This window comes from Aotus nancymaae, unplaced genomic scaffold, assembly GCF_030222135.1.
Source record: "Aotus nancymaae isolate 86718 unplaced genomic scaffold, 86718_ANA_hifiasm-v0.15.2.pri h1tg000040l, whole genome shotgun sequence".
NCBI lineage: Eukaryota > Metazoa > Chordata > Mammalia > Primates > Aotidae > Aotus > Aotus nancymaae.
The window spans coordinates 59,036,016-59,052,890 of NW_026988454.1; the positions used below are offsets into that span (position 1 = coordinate 59,036,016).

The following is a 16,875-nucleotide window of genomic DNA, read 5'->3' on the forward strand; positions in this document are numbered from 1 at the left end:
TCTTGGAAATAATCAGCTGTCCCTTAAAATATCAAATCTGCTTGACTTTATTTCACACATCAATCCTGTTGATTACCTAGGATAAGTCATAGTTTAGGTTGATATGCAAGACATGTAATGGAGCTGTATACTTTACCACTATGTAGCTTTATAGTACCAAATCAACAAAATTTTTTTCTGGAGGTAATTTTATGCATAGCAAAGAGAGAAGCGTGAGATATAATTTCATATGTTTGCTGTTTAACAATGTTTTAAAATATATAATTCTGTTTACAAGTACACTTTTTACAAGTACAGCTTTAATTTGGTATTTTACTATCAGGTAAATTATCTTTTAATGTAATTACTTTTATATAATTATGATCTTCACAAAGTCTGCAAAGTGATTAAAGGGCATTTTCTTTTTTTTTTTTTTTTTTTGAGACGGAGTCTCGTTCTTGTTACCCAGGCTGGAGTGCAATGGCGCGATCTCGGCTCACCGCAACCTCCGCCTCCTGGGTTCAGGCAATTCTCCTGCCTCAGCCTCCTGAGTAGCTGGGATTACAGGCACGCGCCACCGTGCCCAGCTAATTTTTTTGTATTAGTAGAGACGGGGTTTCACCATGTTGACCAGGATGGTCTCGATCTCTCGACCTCGTGATCCACCCGCCTCGGCCTCCCAAAGTGCTGGGATTACAGGCTTGAGCCACCGCGCCCGGCCTTAAAGGGCATTTTCTAAGAAGTAGATTTCTGTATTTAAATTATGCAGTTTTTCTGCTTATGGTTTTGGTGTTATACCTAATTTATTACTTTCATTATTATTATTACTTACTAAATAGCATGTATAAAGGTAGACCTTTACAAATATCTAAGACTTTAGGTCTAAAATGTTTTTAATCATAGATTTTTAAAGTTGACACAAGTATATCCCCATTATCTTTTTTTTTTTAGCACTTATTAGTTTTGACTCATTCTAGCATGTTATACACATCAGCACCTGTGCCCATTTAGCAAAGAATTTCAGTACAAATCACTCTGTATTGAATAGATATCTCTAAGAAGCATTACAATTGTTGCAATATTTTTAGAAACTGAAACAAGGAAATAAACAACTTCAGTAAAAGTGATTTAAATAACAAATAACGTGTCTTTATAAACAGCTTATCTCCTTGAGAACAAAGAATAAACAAGGAGACAAGGGTTTTTTTTTTCTTCCACTATTAAAGCAGATCACAATATGAATGGGTGAAATGTCATGAATAATTGGAGAAAATCACAGAGTAATCTTCGACAAAAACATCTGATTTATTTAAATTATCACTGTTTGTCTTATTAGAACCTTTATTTAACCTTGTTATCCACTATGCAGTATTCAAGCTGGTTTATCAAAAATATACTTTGGAACTAACCACATTTTGAAAATTTTGACTTTCTCAAATGTAAGCTATGGTAATGTAAACCTCTCATGGTAACTGTTTTACTTCAGACCTAATTAACTGACATTGCATTTGACTGAAATGCCTATGAAAACCAATGTTTTGAATCTAAACAGTAAGTCAAGCAGTTCAAACATTCTACCAACAGATTTAAGCTCAGGTTTCTGGTCAAGAGAATCATCAATTCCATTATTAGATTCACCTAGATAAAACATTCATTCACAATCCTCAGCTAACAAACCCCGCCAAACACCACCAATGCCACTCCTTATTATGGGATTCAAGATCTCAACTTCAACCATGTTCTTTCTTGATAAACTCATTTCCTTATTGACTTCTTACACAGATTCCAGGTATTTCAGAGCTTACCAAGTTTCTGGCACTGTTCCAACTGCCTTACAAATATTAACTCTTTCAATCCTCATAACACCCTGTGAATTAGGTACTATTATTGTCCCTATTTTATACAAGAAGAAATGGAGACATAGACATGTAAAATAATTTGCCTAAGGTTATACAGCTACTAAGCCCATCTCCTTTGCCAAACCTTGATTAAATAGAATTGATTTGCTTATAATATTCTCTTCAACCCAGACAGATTTATATAAAATAGAAAACTCTAGGCTGGGCGCAGTGGCTCATGTCTGTAATCCCAGCACTTTGGGAGTTCAAGACCAGCCTGGCCAACATGATGAAACCCCGTCTCTTCTTAAAAAAAAAAAAAATTAGTTGGGCGTCGTGGGGGGTCACCTGTAATTCTAGCTACTCTACACAGGAGGCTGAGGCAGGAGAATTGCTTGAATCTGGGAGGCAGAGGTTGCAGTGAGTCAAGATAGTGCCACTGCACTCCAGCCTGGGCAGCAAGAGTGAAACTCCATCTCAAAAAGAAAAAAAAATTCTAGCCAAGAAATATTTATAATATAAAAGCAACATATACCAGAATAATGATATGCACATCATGCTATTATTCACAATGGACTGAAGAGATTAGAGACAGCAAATCAGTATATGGAGATCTCTGTAGTCTGACGTTAAACAAACTAAGTTATGACAGGGAGAGGGGGTGAGGAGTAGATGAGAAAGAAGAGAAAAAGATAATTCAGAGGTATAAGCCCAAGTAACTAGATAAATAATGATAATATTTGCTGCAAAAAGCATGTAAATATTGGGAATTGCTTGGGGGTAAATGGGATTAGACTGACTTCAGACAAGTTGAGCTTTATTTAGTGAGGACAACAGACAGAAATAGTATGTGGGTGCCTGCGTGAGTGTGTGGTGTGATGGGTGGCAAAAATTGTAATGATATTCTCATACTTAGGTTGAAGTAATTAAAGCTTTCGGAATACTGGACAGCTTAGTGCACAAAGCCTTGTCTGGCAGGCCTGGTCAGGCCCTCTACCAAACCCAACCCATGGGTTCCTGATAAGTACACCTCCTGTGAAGATGTGTAAATGAAAAGTTAGAAGAACTAACTTCCTTGCAAATATAATACAGAATCGAACCTGTTGTGCCTGGGAGTGTATATCCCTGTGGCTAAGGCCTTTCATCAGAACACTGAAAACAATCCACAGAGATTTGCCAGACCCTCCACTCCCAATAGAAGTCATGGTGCTCTTTATATCCTGACGTCTTCCTCTGACCTGGCATCTCACAGACTTCTGGTCTGAGCAATCCTGAGTTGTACCTTCTTTGGGTCAAACCAGAGAAACAGGGCGAATATTTCTCAAGTCCATTCATTTCTTCACATTCCTACTGCTACTGTCTTTGTTCTGTCACAGAGATCTTTTTAAGCTAAAAATCAAGTTGCACTCATTCAATGGTTTACTTTAGAATGTCCTCAGATAATGTCTAGAACCATAAACATAGACTATAATGTCCTTCATGACCTTATCTCTCTGGCCTGAGTCCTGATCTTATTTCCCTTTCATTCCAATAGTCTTTAAACTAGTTCCCTAAGTGTGTTGTGCTCTTTCTTTCCTCTGGACCTCTTTAGCTGTTTATCCCTACCTCTGGAATATACCTCCAACACATAGGTACACCCAAAACATAGTCAATTTGCCTGTCAAACACCAACTTCATGTCTCAGTGTCCTTGTTGCTTCCTTCTGGAATTCTTTCTCCATTACTCTTCCCCCAAGACTGGGCTTTGTGGCTGTTATCCTACTCTCCGACATGGCTTTGTTCATTTTCATGCCCCTATGACCAGACTGAAAGATCATGGCTGGACATGGTGACTCATGGCTGTAGTCACAGCACTTTGGGAGGCTGAGGCAGGAAGATTGCTTGAGGCCAGAAATTGGAGACCAACCTGGACAACATAGCGAGACCCTGTCTCTACAAAATAAAAATAAAAATAAAACATTACCCAGACATGGTGGTACTCACCTACAGTCCTAGCTACTTAGGAGGCTGAAATGGGAGGATTGCTTGAGCCCAGGAGGTCAAGGCTGCAGTGAGTCATGATTGTGCCACTGCACTCCACCCTGGGCAACAGAGCGAGACCCTGTCTCTAAAAAAGCATAAAAGAAAAAAGGTCTTGGAAGGAAAAATGCAATGGGGTGTATGGTGAGGAGAGAAGGTGGTAAACAAGATAGAGCTCAACAAAGGACCTCAAACATAAAAATCATCTGCCAGGTTATGTATGTAGTCTCTGATTCTCCTGGTACCAACTGGGTATCCAACAATTCATTCAATTCTGACACTAACTATCCGGAGTCAGTGCAGACCCCACAGGTTAAGGATCAGTCCCACAAGACTGCCCCCACTTCAGATGCCAGTTGCAAACAAGATGTTCAGACTACCCATACTTCTGCCCAGGCCCCTACTAATTTGGTGCTTCTCATAAACCACCCCTGCCCCTCCCCACACACACTCTTTTCATACATTCCAACAAGTATTTCCATATATTGCTGAACAGGGTATAAACTGGCAAAACCTATGTCAACCTTCAATAAGGAGATTTGGGAAATATGTTAAATGTAGAGTTTATCTGAGCCCAAAGCTTGAGGATGGCCACTCTGCAGTATTGATTCAAGTTGCCCTGAATATGCACTTCTATTAGCAGCAGTTCCAAGTGGGCTGGGTTTTTCATTTTCTTTTCTTTCTTTCTTTATTTTATTTTATTTTTTTAAAAGACAGGATCTTGCTCTGTTGCTCAGACTTGAGTACAATGGTGCCTTCATGCCTTATGCAGCCTCGACATTCTGGCCTCAAGCAATCCTCCTTTTTTACTTCACCCTCCAGAGTAGCTGGGACTACAGGGGCATACCACCATGCCTGGTTAAGTTTTTCAAAAATGTTTTGTAGAGACAGTTCTCACTATGTTGCCCAGTCTGGTCTCAAACTCTACACTCAAGCAATCCTCCTGCCCCTCCCAAAGTGCTAGGATTATAGGTGTGAGCCACCGTGCCCAGCCACAAGTGGATTATTTTTTAAAGATAGAGATGAGATCTCCCTATGTTGCCCAGGCTGGTCTCAGACTCCTGAGCTCAAGTGATCCTCCCACCTTGGCTTCCCAAAGTGCTAGGATTACAGGCATGAGCCACAGTGCCCAGCCATAAGTGGGTTTTTAAGGAAAAAAGAAGACATAATTCCTAAGTTGTTTTGCAAGAATTTACATTAAAATAATATAAGCAGCTGGACCTGGTGGTATGTGCCTGTGGTCCCACATACTTGGGAGGCTGAGGCAGAGGAATCATTTGAGCCCAGGAGTTCAAGTCTTCAGGGAGCTATGATGGCAACACCGCACTCCAGGTTGGGCAATAGAGCTAGACCCTATCTCTAAAAACTAAAAAGTAAACAGAAGCTATTGATTGGTTATACTTTGTTCTTTATATCACAGACTCCAGAAACATGAAGATAATGGGTGAGGCAGCGAGTTAGGAACAAAATGCCTTCAAGCAATTGCCCTGGTCATGGATGTGAGGGGTCATGACTGAAGTCCCATACTCATAAGGTTTTTTTGTTTGTTCATTTTTTGTTTTTGTTTTTAGACTGAATCTCACTCTGTGGTTCAGGCTGGAGTGCAGCAGCACAATCTCAACTCACTGCAACTTCCACCTCCCAGGTTCAAGGGATTCTCCTGCCTCAGCACCCCCAGTAGCTGAGATTATAGACATGCACCACCACGTCCTGCTAATTTTTTTATTTTTAGTAGAGACGAGGTTTTTCCATGTTGGCCAGGCTGGCCTTGAACTCCTGACCTCAAGTGATCCCAAAGCACTGGGATTACAGGTGTGAGCAACCATGCTCGACCAGGTTTTGAAGAAGCAACACATTGATCAAGTTTACAAGAAACTGGCTGATAAAACAGAATTCCAATTCAGTAATTTAAAATAAAAAATATAAACTATTTGCTTCCACAAGGCAGTACCTCCTTTTGCCTATTAAAAAGTCTTGGCCAGGCATGGTGGCTCACGCCTATAATCTCAGCACTTTGGAAGGCTGAGGTGGGTGGATCACTTGAGCTCAGGAGTTTGAGACCAACCTGGGCAATGAGGCGAAACCCTGACTCTACCAAAAATACAAAAGTTAGCTGGGGGTGGTGGCATGCACCTGTGGTCCCAGCTACTTGGGAGGCTGAGGTGGGAGGACTGCAGGAGCCCAGGAAGTCAAGGCTGAAGTTGAGGCTACAGTGAGCCATGATTGCACCACTGCACTCCAGCCTGGGTAACAGAGCAAGACCCTGTCTCATTCATAAATAAATAAATAAATGTCTTTATTGTTTAAGGCTTCTCTGGGCCTGATAAATTTTGCAAACTTCTCACAGCTCAGCCTGCTTTGAGCTATTTTTTTTATCATCTATACAAAAGGAAATTTTTGCAATATCTCTTAATATTACAAATGCATATATCCTTTGGCTAAGTAATTCCATTCACAGCAATTTATGCTACAGATATATTCCCATTTGTATAATGACTGGCACATTCAAGATTATTCATTATAGCATAATAATAAAAGATTGGGATCAACATATATTTGTCAGTAGAGGACAAATTAAATCATTATGGCATATCATAGAATACTTTGCTCCTGTACAGATGTGTAACTACCTGTGCATATAACGTTAAGTGAGGTAAGGTGCGAAAGTGTTTGTATCTCATTGTATTATTTCTCATAGATATATGAGATATGTAAGAAACTGCCAACAATGGCTGTCAATAAAAAAGTCTGGAGACAGGGATTAGCAGCAGAGTTTTCAATGAACACCCTTAAATACATTTTGATTTTTAAATAATGCAAATGCTTTATCTACTTAAAATTAACAAATGACCCACAGCACCCTTAAATAATTTCCTCAATACCAAAGTTAAAATGTCCAGATCCTCAAAAGCTGGAAGTGGCATGGGTCTGCCTTATGATCTCAGAAGAAGTTCTGAAATTGACTCATGGGAGGCCGAGGCGGGCGGATCACGAGGTCAAGAGATCGAGACCATCCCGGTCAACATGGCGAAACCCCATCTCTACTAAAAATACAAAAAATTAGCTGGGCACGGTGGCACGTGTCTGTAATCCCAGCTACTCAGGAGGCTGAGGCAGGAGAATTGCCTGAACCCAGGAGGCGGAGGTTGCGGTGAGCCAAGATCGCGCCATTGCACTCCAGCCTGGGTAACAAAAGCGAAACTCCGTCTCAAAAAAAAAAAAAAAAAAGAGTCTTTTGGTGGTGAGGAGGAAGATACTGAGTGTGGGGAATGTTCCCATGTAAGGCCTCTCGGAATTGGGCCTTGCCATATGGTGAGCTTGAGCCCGGACACAGTTTCCCATTGGAGGCAGTTGAGCTATGGGAAAGCTGAACTGAAATCAAAGGATATATGAAAATAACTTTACTAAGACAATGATGTGATGCCTATGTGGTCTGAGAAGACATTGTGTCTATTTTCTGTTCCTGCATTTATGACTTTGTTTACCCACTATTGTTGGGTCCTGTGCTTGTTCTTGTGACTGCTGTTTGCAAAGATAATAGGTTTACTGCCTCTCTGGTGCCTTGTATAGATCATTAACTTTTTAACTATAGGTTTCCTCACCCGATAATGAGACCCACCTGCATGACTTGATAATGAGACCCACCTGCATGACTTGATTGTATCCGATATTGTATCTGATTTTACTATTGTGTTATCTGTTGCCTAAGCCTGTATCCCGAGGACTTTCTGTTCCCTTTGATGTATGAGATAATGGTATCTGTTCCTGTGAATGAAGTAGGACCTGTTCCTGCAAATGAGGTAGGACAAAGATATATATATACTATGTGCAAAATAAAATTGCTGTCTAAGCATTGCTTACTCAGCCCTCCAGACCCCGCTTGCCTGTCCTCTCTTTCTCCGCACACTCCCCTATTCAGGTTGGAACCCTCTTGCTGGCCAAGAGTCCCCGGCAGACGTGCCGGCCTCTCGGGAACCCAGAACTGAGCTTCATGGCTTTTACCTTTTCTTTGTGCAGGAAGAAGTAAGGTTGTCTGCTGAGAGTAAGGAAGAGAAGTACAAAATGTGAGAAGAGAATTAAACAGGGGAGGCCAGGGACAGTGGCTCATGCCTGTAATCCCAGCACTTTGGGAGGCTGAGGCAGGTGAATCACCTGAGGTCAAGAGTTTGAGACCAGCCTGACAACATGGTGAAACCCTGTCTCTACTAAAAAAATACAAAAATTTGATGGGCATGTTGGTGGGCGCTTGTAATCCCAGCTACTCAGGAGGCTGAGGCAGGAGAATCGCTTGAATCCAGGAGGTGGAGGTTGCAGGGAGCCGAAACTGCACCATTGCACTCCAGCCTGGGTGACAAGAGTGAAACTGCATCTCAAAACAAACAAACAAACAAAAAACAATTAAACAAGATTTTTGAGATGTGTCTAAGGATCAACTGAAGTTGTAAACCATAAATGTACATCTTACTGTATTGACTGATGTCACATGTCTTCCTAAAATGTATAAAACCAAGCTGTACCCTGACCACCCTGGGGTCATGTTCTCAGGACCTCCTGAGGCCTGTATCATGGGCCATTGGTCACTCATATTTGGTTCAGAATAAATCTCTTCAAATATTTTACACAGTCTGAGTCTTTTTGTTGATAGCCATAATTCCAGAGTCTGACACTTCAGAGATTCAGCGACTTGGTTTTATCCTTTTCCTTTAGAAGTGACCAGGTTTTCAGGAAGTGACACATTAATCAAATTCACAAGGGACTTGTTGATAAAACAGAATTCCAATTAATTAATTAATTTTGAGGTAGAGTGTCACCCTGTCACCCAAGCTGGAGTACAGTGGCATGATCTCGACTCACTGCAACATCCACCTCCTGGGTTCAAGCAATTCTCCTGTCTCAGCCTCCCGAGTAGCTGGGATTACAGGTACACACCACTGCACCCAGCTAATTCTTGTATTTTTGTATTTTGTATTTTTATTTTATTGTTTTTTTTAAGACAGTGTTTCACCATATTGGTCAGGCTGGTCTCGAACTCCTGACCTCAGGTGATGCACCTGCCTCAGCCTCCCAAAGTGCTGGGATTACAGGCATAAGCCACCGTGCCCAGCTAATTTTTGTATTTTTAGTAGAGACGGGATTTCACCATGTTGACCAGGCTGGTCTTGAACTCCTGATCTCAGGTGATCCGCCCACCCTGGCCTCCCAAAGTGCTGGGATTACAGGCATGAGCCACCATGCCCAGCCTGGAATGGATAATCTTAATGGCCAGAGCCTTTAAACTGTGATAATTAATATTCTACTCAAGAGACACACCTCTCATGGTGCCCACAGCAATACCAGTACACAGACAACTTATTTTTCTAGAATTAGGCCATTAAGGAAAACATAAAATTGATGATCATTTTCTAACATTTTAGCTCATCCTTAGAATATGCTCATGTCTTCTCCTCCTACCTCCACTTCAAATGACACCCTCTTGAGCTACCAGTGCTAATACCCTGGTGTACATCCTCCTACACTTCTCCCCAAGCACATATAAAAATATACAAATATAAATGTACACATAATCACTGATAGGGTGGGGTTTTTTGTTTGTTTTGAGACAGCACGTCACTCTGCCACCCAGACTGGAGTGCAGTGGCATGATCTCAGCTCACTGCAACTTCTGTCTCCCAGGTTCAAGGAATTCTCTTGCCTCAGCCTCCCTAGTAGCTGGGAGTAGCATGTGCCACCATGCCTTGCTAATTTTTTTGTATTTTTAGTGGAGGCTAGGTTTCACCATGTTGCCCAGTCTGGTCTAGAACTCCTGACCTCAAATGATCCACCTGCCTCAGCCTTCTAAAGTCCTGGGATTACAGGCATGAGCTCCTGTGGCCAGTCTAGTGATAGGGTTTTGTTTACCCAAATGGATCATAGCGGACAAATTATTTTGTGATCCTCATTTACCAATATATCATGGTCTCTGGTAGTCTAGAGGCTAGGATTCGGTGCATTCACCAATACATCATGGATATTCCTCCTCTAATTCTAACAACTAAAAAACAGATTATTCTAACAAGTGAAAATATAACCAGTTCATTTACTTTAACCATTATACAATTTCCAACAGTTTAAATATACTATAATTCGAGCATTTTTTTTCCTTTTATCTTTCTTGAGACAAGGTCTCTCTCTGTTACCCAGGCTGGAACAGAGTGACATGATCATAGTTCACCGCAGCCTGAACCTCCTGAGCTCACGCAATCCTCCCACCTCAGCCTCCCAAGTAGTTGCGACTATAGGCACACACCAGCATGCCCTGTAATATTTTAATTTTCTGTAAGGATGGGGTCTCCCTATGTTGGTCTCGACAAGTGATCTGCTGGGCAGCTTCCCAAAGTGCTGAGATTATAGGCATGAGCCACTCTCAGGCCTAATTCAAGCATTTTAAAAAATTGATGGGCCTTGGAAAATGTTTCCAGTTTTTGCCTTGACAAACAAAGATGCAATAAACATCTTTGCCCTTACAACCTTATGTACCATGGTCTCTTGCAGCAAATGTTAGATTTGCAGGTAAACCTGTTCTAATAGTCTTACTTTTGATAAATATCATCAAATTACTCTTCCAAAAATGTAGCAATTCATACTAATGTCATTGAAATATGAATGCCTGTTTTCCTACTTTCCTATTGTGTGTTTTTGTTCATTTGGATTTTTGCCATTCTGATAGACAGAAAAAAGTATGTCATGTTTAATGTGCATTTACATGACTAGTGAGTTTGAGTATAGTGGCAGTAGAAGTGGAGGTAGGAGGAGAAGACATGGCATATTCTAAGGATGAGCTAAATGTTAAAAAACTATTATCAATTTTATATTTTCCCAAATGGCCCAATTCTAGAAAAATAAGTTGTCTGTATACTGGTATTGCTGTGGATGCCCTGAGAGGTATGTCCCTTGAGTAGAGTATTAATTATCACAGTTTGAAGGATTTGGCCATTAAGATTATCCATTCATCTTTACTCTGAGCTCACTAAACAGTCAGCTAATAGTAATTTCATTTCCTTTTTATGCTTATTGTCCATTTGAATTTCCTTGCCTAAGAGGCAGCATAAAATATTGGTAAGTATATAAATTCTGGAGGTAGTTTTGCCATTTCTTTTTCTTCTTTTTTTTTTTTTTTTGGAGATGGAGTTTTACTCTTGTCACCCAGGCTGGAGTGCAGTGGCGCCATCTCAGCTCACTGCAACCTCCACCTCTTGGGTTCAAGCGATTCTCCTGCCTCAGCCTCCCTGAGTGGCTGGGATTACAGGGACCCACCACCACGCCCAGCTATTTTTTGTATTTTTAGTAGAGACGGGGTTTCACCATGTTGGCCAGGCTGGTCTTGAACTTCTGACCTCAGGTGATCCAGCCATCTCAGCCTCCCAAAGTGCTGGGATTACAGGCATGAGCCACAGCGCCCGGCCAAGTTTTGCCATTTCTGAATGATAAAGCCTTTGTGTCTCAGTTTTTCCATTTGTAAAATGGGAATAATAGTGGTACTTACTCAAAGTTGTTATGAGGATTCAATAATTATCTGAAAAACACAGAGAACAGTACCTATTCATATTCTTTGCCTATTTTTCTATTAGGTTGTCTTTGACTTATTAATTTATGGGAGTTCTTCTAATATTAGGGATATTAGGCTTTACTATCCTATGTGTTGCATATATACTTCCCCCTGCCTTTTTTTTTAGATGGAGTTTTGTTCTTGTTGCCCAGGCCGGAGTGCAATGGTGTGATCTCAGCTCATTGCAATCTCTGCCTCCTGGGTTCAAACCATTCTCCTGCTTCAGCCTCCTGAGTAGCTGGGATTACAGGCATGCACCACCAAGCCCAGCTAATTTTGTATTTTTAGTAGAGACAGAGTTTGGCCATGCTGGCTGATTTTGAACTCCTGATCTCAGGTGATCCACTCACCTCAGCCTCCCAAGTGCTGGGATTACAAGCATGAGTCACCGCACCTGGCCTACTTTTCCCGTTTTAAAATAATGTTTTTCACTATGAAATTTTTATTTTAAAATATATATACTTAAGTGACTACTTTTTCTTCATGGTTTGCTTCCCATATTGCTTAGGAAGCACTCCCTTACCTCAAGATTATACAACATTTCTCCTAAATTTTCTCTAAATATTTTTCTCAAGATAGGGTCTCACTCTATGGTTCAAGCTGGAATGCAGTGGCATGATCATGGCCCACTGCAGCCTCAGTCTCCTGGGTACAAGGCATCCGCCTGCCTCAGCCTCCCAAGTAATTAGGACTACAGGCACTTGACACCATGCCCAGCTAATTTTTTATTTTTTGTAGAGATGAGGCCTCCTTATGTTGCCAGGCTGGTCTCAAACTCCTGGGCTCAAGTGATCCTCCTTCCAAGTGCTGGGATAACAGACCTGAGACACTGCACCTGGCTGTTTTTGTTTTTTTATATTTAAATCTATCTGGAATTTTTTCACGTAGGGTATGAGGCAGAAGACTAGCTCCTTCCTAGTCCCTGAATATCCAACCATGCTGGTACCATTTCTTCAATGTATTGAAATGTGTCCTTTGTTATGTATCACATTCTTTATTGTAATCTGTTTCTATACTCTATAACAAGCCAAAAGCATACTGTTGCTTCCAGTGGCTTTATAGTAAGATTTAATATTTGTGAAAGCAAGTCCTCTTTTAATTTCTTTTCACTTTCTTTATCTTTTTATTCTGCACCATACGAACTTCAAAAAAATCTTGGCCAGGCACAGTGATCCATGCCTGCAATCCCAGCACTTTGGGAGGCTGAGTTGGGAGGATCGTTTGAGACCAGCCTGGGCAACATGGCAAAACCCCATCTCTACAAAAATGAAAAAATATTATCTGGGCATTGTGGCAAGAGCCTGTAGTCCCAGTTACTTGGGAGGCTGAGGTGGGAGGATCTCTTGAGCCCCAGCAGTCAAGGCTCCAGTGAGCAGTAATGGTGCCACTGTACTCCAGCCTAGGTAGCAGAGAGACTCTGTTTAAAAAAAAAGAAAAAAAAAAACAAAAAACTTGACTCAGTGCCACCCACCCATCCAAAGTGGAGGTGGGTAAAACCAACCACATTGAGATTCTAATTGTATTGTTATTAATTTTAGATAGAGTGACATTTTTCTGATATTAAGTCCTCCCATCTAGGAACATAGACTCTTTTCTCCTTAGGTTTTGTCTTACATCTTTTAACACAATTTCATAGTTTTAGTCCTACGTTCCCTTTGCTCTATATAACTCCTATACCTTCCTTCCCAGATATTTTATGCTTCTGGTCACTTGTGAACAGGATATTTTCTTCCATTTCCATTCTAACTAGACATTGCCTAGACAAAGGAAAACTATTAATCACATTCTTTATTCTTATCCTGTCACTAAATTCTCTTGTTAATTCTAGTAGCTTATTCTTTCTGGATTTGTATTCTAGAAATGCAATCACAATTCCTGAAAAATAAAGATAATTTTTTTCCTGATATTTACACCAAGAATGTCTTCTTTAGCTATACAACTACGCTATGATGCTGTGCTGCTGTCCCTCCTAGCCGCTTGCCCACTGCAGGCATTTTTTGTGGCTGCCCAAGGCTGCCCTGAGTGGCTGCCAAGGAATTCAGACAGAAGCATTCTATGAAAATATTCCATGATTGCTTTGTTCTGGTGTCACCGATGACAACATAATACAGCAGTTCCTGGTGTCTTAGCTTTCACAGACTTCAATTCAGAGTCACTGATATATATTTCTTGAGCTCACAACTCTAATCACACCACTCAAGTTCCCATTTGGTATCTTATATCAGGAAACATGCCCAGCATTAATATCTAATGAGTTTGTCTGTCACATTAGTTTTATTTGCCTCATAGCATCAATCATATTGGTAGGTGTATTATTTACTGATTTGTCTTCCCAAGATAGACTATATACTAGGCTATAAACCTGACTTATCTACCCTTTCATCTCTAGTACCTAGGAAGAAAACATCTAGTAGGCCTTCAACAAATATTTGTTGAATGAATAAATCAATGTTGTTTTCTGGAAAATAATATACATTGTGTTTAAGTAATTTCTTTTTATTCTGATGTTTCTTAGTGTTATTAAGAATGGTTCCTGTTGGCCGGGCGCGGTGGCTCAAGCCTGTAATCCTAGCACTTTGGGAGGCCGAGGCGGGTGGATCACGAGGTCAAGAGATCGAGACCATCCTGGTCAACATGGTGAAACCCCGTCTCTACTAATACAAAAAAAAAATTTAGCTGGGCACGGTGGCGCGTGCCTGTAATCCCAGCTACTCAGGAGGCTGAGGCAGGAGAATTGCCTGAACCCAGGAGGCGGAGGCTGCAGTGAGCCGAGACCGCGCCATTGCACTCCAGCCTGGGTAACAAGAGCGAAACTCCGTCTCAAAAAAAAAAAAAAAAAAAAAAAGAATGGTTGCTGTTGGCCAGGCACAGTGGCTCACACCTGTATTCTCAGCACTTTGGGAGGCTGAGGTGGGCGGATCAGCTGAGGTCAGGAGTTTGAGACTCCTGGCCAACATGGTGAAACCCCGTTTCTACTAAAAATACAAAAATTAGCTGGGTGTTGTGGCGCATGCCTGTAATCCCAGCTACTCAGGAGGCTGAGGCAGGAGAATCGCTTGAATCCGGAAGGTGGAGATTGCAGTGAGACAAGATCCGACACTGCACTCCAGCCTGAAAGACAGAGCGAGACTCCGTCTCAAGAAAAGAAAAAGAAGCCGGGCGTGGTGGCTCACGCCTGTAATCCTAGCACTTTGGGAGGCTGAGGCGGGCGGATCACCTGAGGTCAGGAGTTCAAGACCAGCCTGACCAATATGGTGAAACCCCGTCTTTAATAATAAAAAAGAAAAAGAAAAAGAAGAAGAAAAAGAAAACTTCAGTTTAAGGGACAGACCAGGCCGAGAATGGTGGCTCATGCCTGTTATCTCAGCACTTATGCGATACCGCGGAGGGAGTATCACTTTGATGCCTGGGAATCAGTGAGATCCCGTCTCCACAAATAATTACTACTATTAATAATTTAAAATCTAAAAAAAAGGAGGGGGAGGATCAGGTTAAAGTAACTATAGGGTTAAACTTGATATATTAAAAAATACAGAAATAGTTGTAAGACAGTATCATTAAGAGGGATAACTCTCAGGGCAGAGATAGAAATGTATCATAGCTCAGCCTTTAGAATCTCAATTTCCCATTGGACCATGAGAGATGAACTAGGATCTAATTAATTGGGTTTGTTTCCTCCCCGTTTCTTAAAAAGGTTTATGTGAGTTGCATTTCAAGGCCTGTAGAGGTACGTTTAACAGTTTTCAAAAAAAACTTATCAGGACTTCGTGAGAAATGAGGGTGGCAGCACCCCCAGACATGGGACACTCAAGGCAGCTTACTGCCCGTCTACTGTTTTGTTTTAGTGGGACGACCTGTCTCCAAAAACGGTTTGACCACAATGCTAGGATTTCGCTAGGGCTTTTGTTTTTATTTCACTCCCCCACTTTACTGCTTTCAATGTATCAATCCAGACGCGTGTCTGTTTAAACTCTCAGGTTTATGGCAAAATCATCATTTCAGGCATTTGCTAAACGCTCTCCAGAAAGTCATTTTCAGGGGTTCACAGTGAGACGGTGCACAGGTTGGCACAGAGTTAGTAGGGGCAGTTTTGTTTCGATTTGCGGGCAAACCTCTCAGATGTCGCCGATTAACTTTCACCCCCAGTTTCCAAAGCTGCTTAAGGCCTTTTCCCGCGCTCTGCCCTGCCGCAGGCCGAGGCTAGCGCAGAGAGACAGGAAGCGCCGCCCCCGGGCGTCTGGGTCCTCGCCTCCTCAGCCCGCAGCCTCGAGGCGGCGCGGTCGCCCGGTGCATTGTGGGCGCTGTAGTCCGGCCGGAATCTGTTTGCCACCGCGAGTCCCGTGACACCGCTTCTTCTCACACCCCAGCCCGCAGTGCCCCTCCCCGGCCTTGGCCGGGCCTCCCGGGACCTGGGCGCGGCGTTCCGGCGAGTCAGCTGTTTCTCCCCTGGGCACTGAGGCGGAAGCTTGAGGGGCGCGGGGAGGAGCTTCGCGCGTTGGGTGAACGCCCGCCCTACGTGCTCGTTCGCTTCGCGACTGCTGCGCGCGAGCCCGGTGTCCCCGCGGCGGGCAGCCTCGGCGTCGTCGGCTGAACGCGGAGGGGGCGGAGGGAGTCCGCGGCGGCGGCAGCTACAGCGAAATGGCGGAGACCGTGGCTGACACCCGGCGGCTGATCACCAAGCCGCAGAACCTGAATGACGCCTACGGGCCCCCCAGCAACTTCCTCGAGATCGATGTGAGCAACCCTCAGACAGTGGGGGTCGGCCGGGGCCGCTTCACCACCTACGAAATCAGGGTCAAGGTGAGGCCGTCTTTCCCCTCTCCCCAGAAACCCTTCCCGCTGGCTTTGGTCGCCCCCACCCGGACCGGGAGCGGACCGCCGCGGACAGCCACAGCCGCCCAGGCTTGGAGCCCCCTTGCAGAGGCGGACCCGGGTCGTGAGCCAGGGTCCCTCTTCCTGTACGGCGGGTGTGGGGGGCTGCAGAGCGAGCGCGGCTCGCTGGCACTTGGAGAAGGTGCTCGAAGAGGAGGGCGTGGGTTGAGCGCCGCTTGCCCCTCCAGCAGCTGATCTGGGAATGACATTTGAGTTGGAAAGGGGTAGATCTTTCGAGAACACATCCCTTCACCGGGAAGGGAAAGAGATGTTGACTGAGGAAAGGGGGCTTGCGCAAAGTTGAAGCATTTTCTCAGTTTTTTCTTCCTGGAGACTTCCCAGAGGTAGCAAGCCAAGCTGGCTGCTCCAGGCCCTTCCCGAGTTACTAAAGTAACCTATCTTGTGCACTCTTCTGAACAGTACTTAATGGGACTTCACAGAAGCCTGACCATTTTTGATAGGGCTGAGCCAGACCAGAAGGGTGATTGGACATGGTTGACTTTAGCACTTTGGGCCACCGCCCTGCTAAAAGGCTGAGGTGTGGTGAGTGTCACCTACCTCATAATCCAAAACTACAGTTGCT

At 43.0% G+C, this 16,875-nt stretch overlaps 1 protein-coding gene across 1 annotated transcript in view; it reads left to right on the forward strand.

Annotated features, from left to right (window-relative positions):
- The first annotated feature begins 15,947 nt into the window (after positions 1 to 15,947).
- Positions 15,948 to 16,875, forward strand: part of SNX3 (sorting nexin 3) — a 54,349-nt gene continuing 53,421 nt past the window's right edge. The window contains exon 1 of the mRNA XM_012438440.3: positions 15,948 to 16,220. Coding sequence (XP_012293863.1) covers positions 16,059 to 16,220 — 162 coding nt within the window. The 5' untranslated portion in view covers positions 15,948 to 16,058. The remainder of the gene's footprint in view (positions 16,221 to 16,875) is intronic.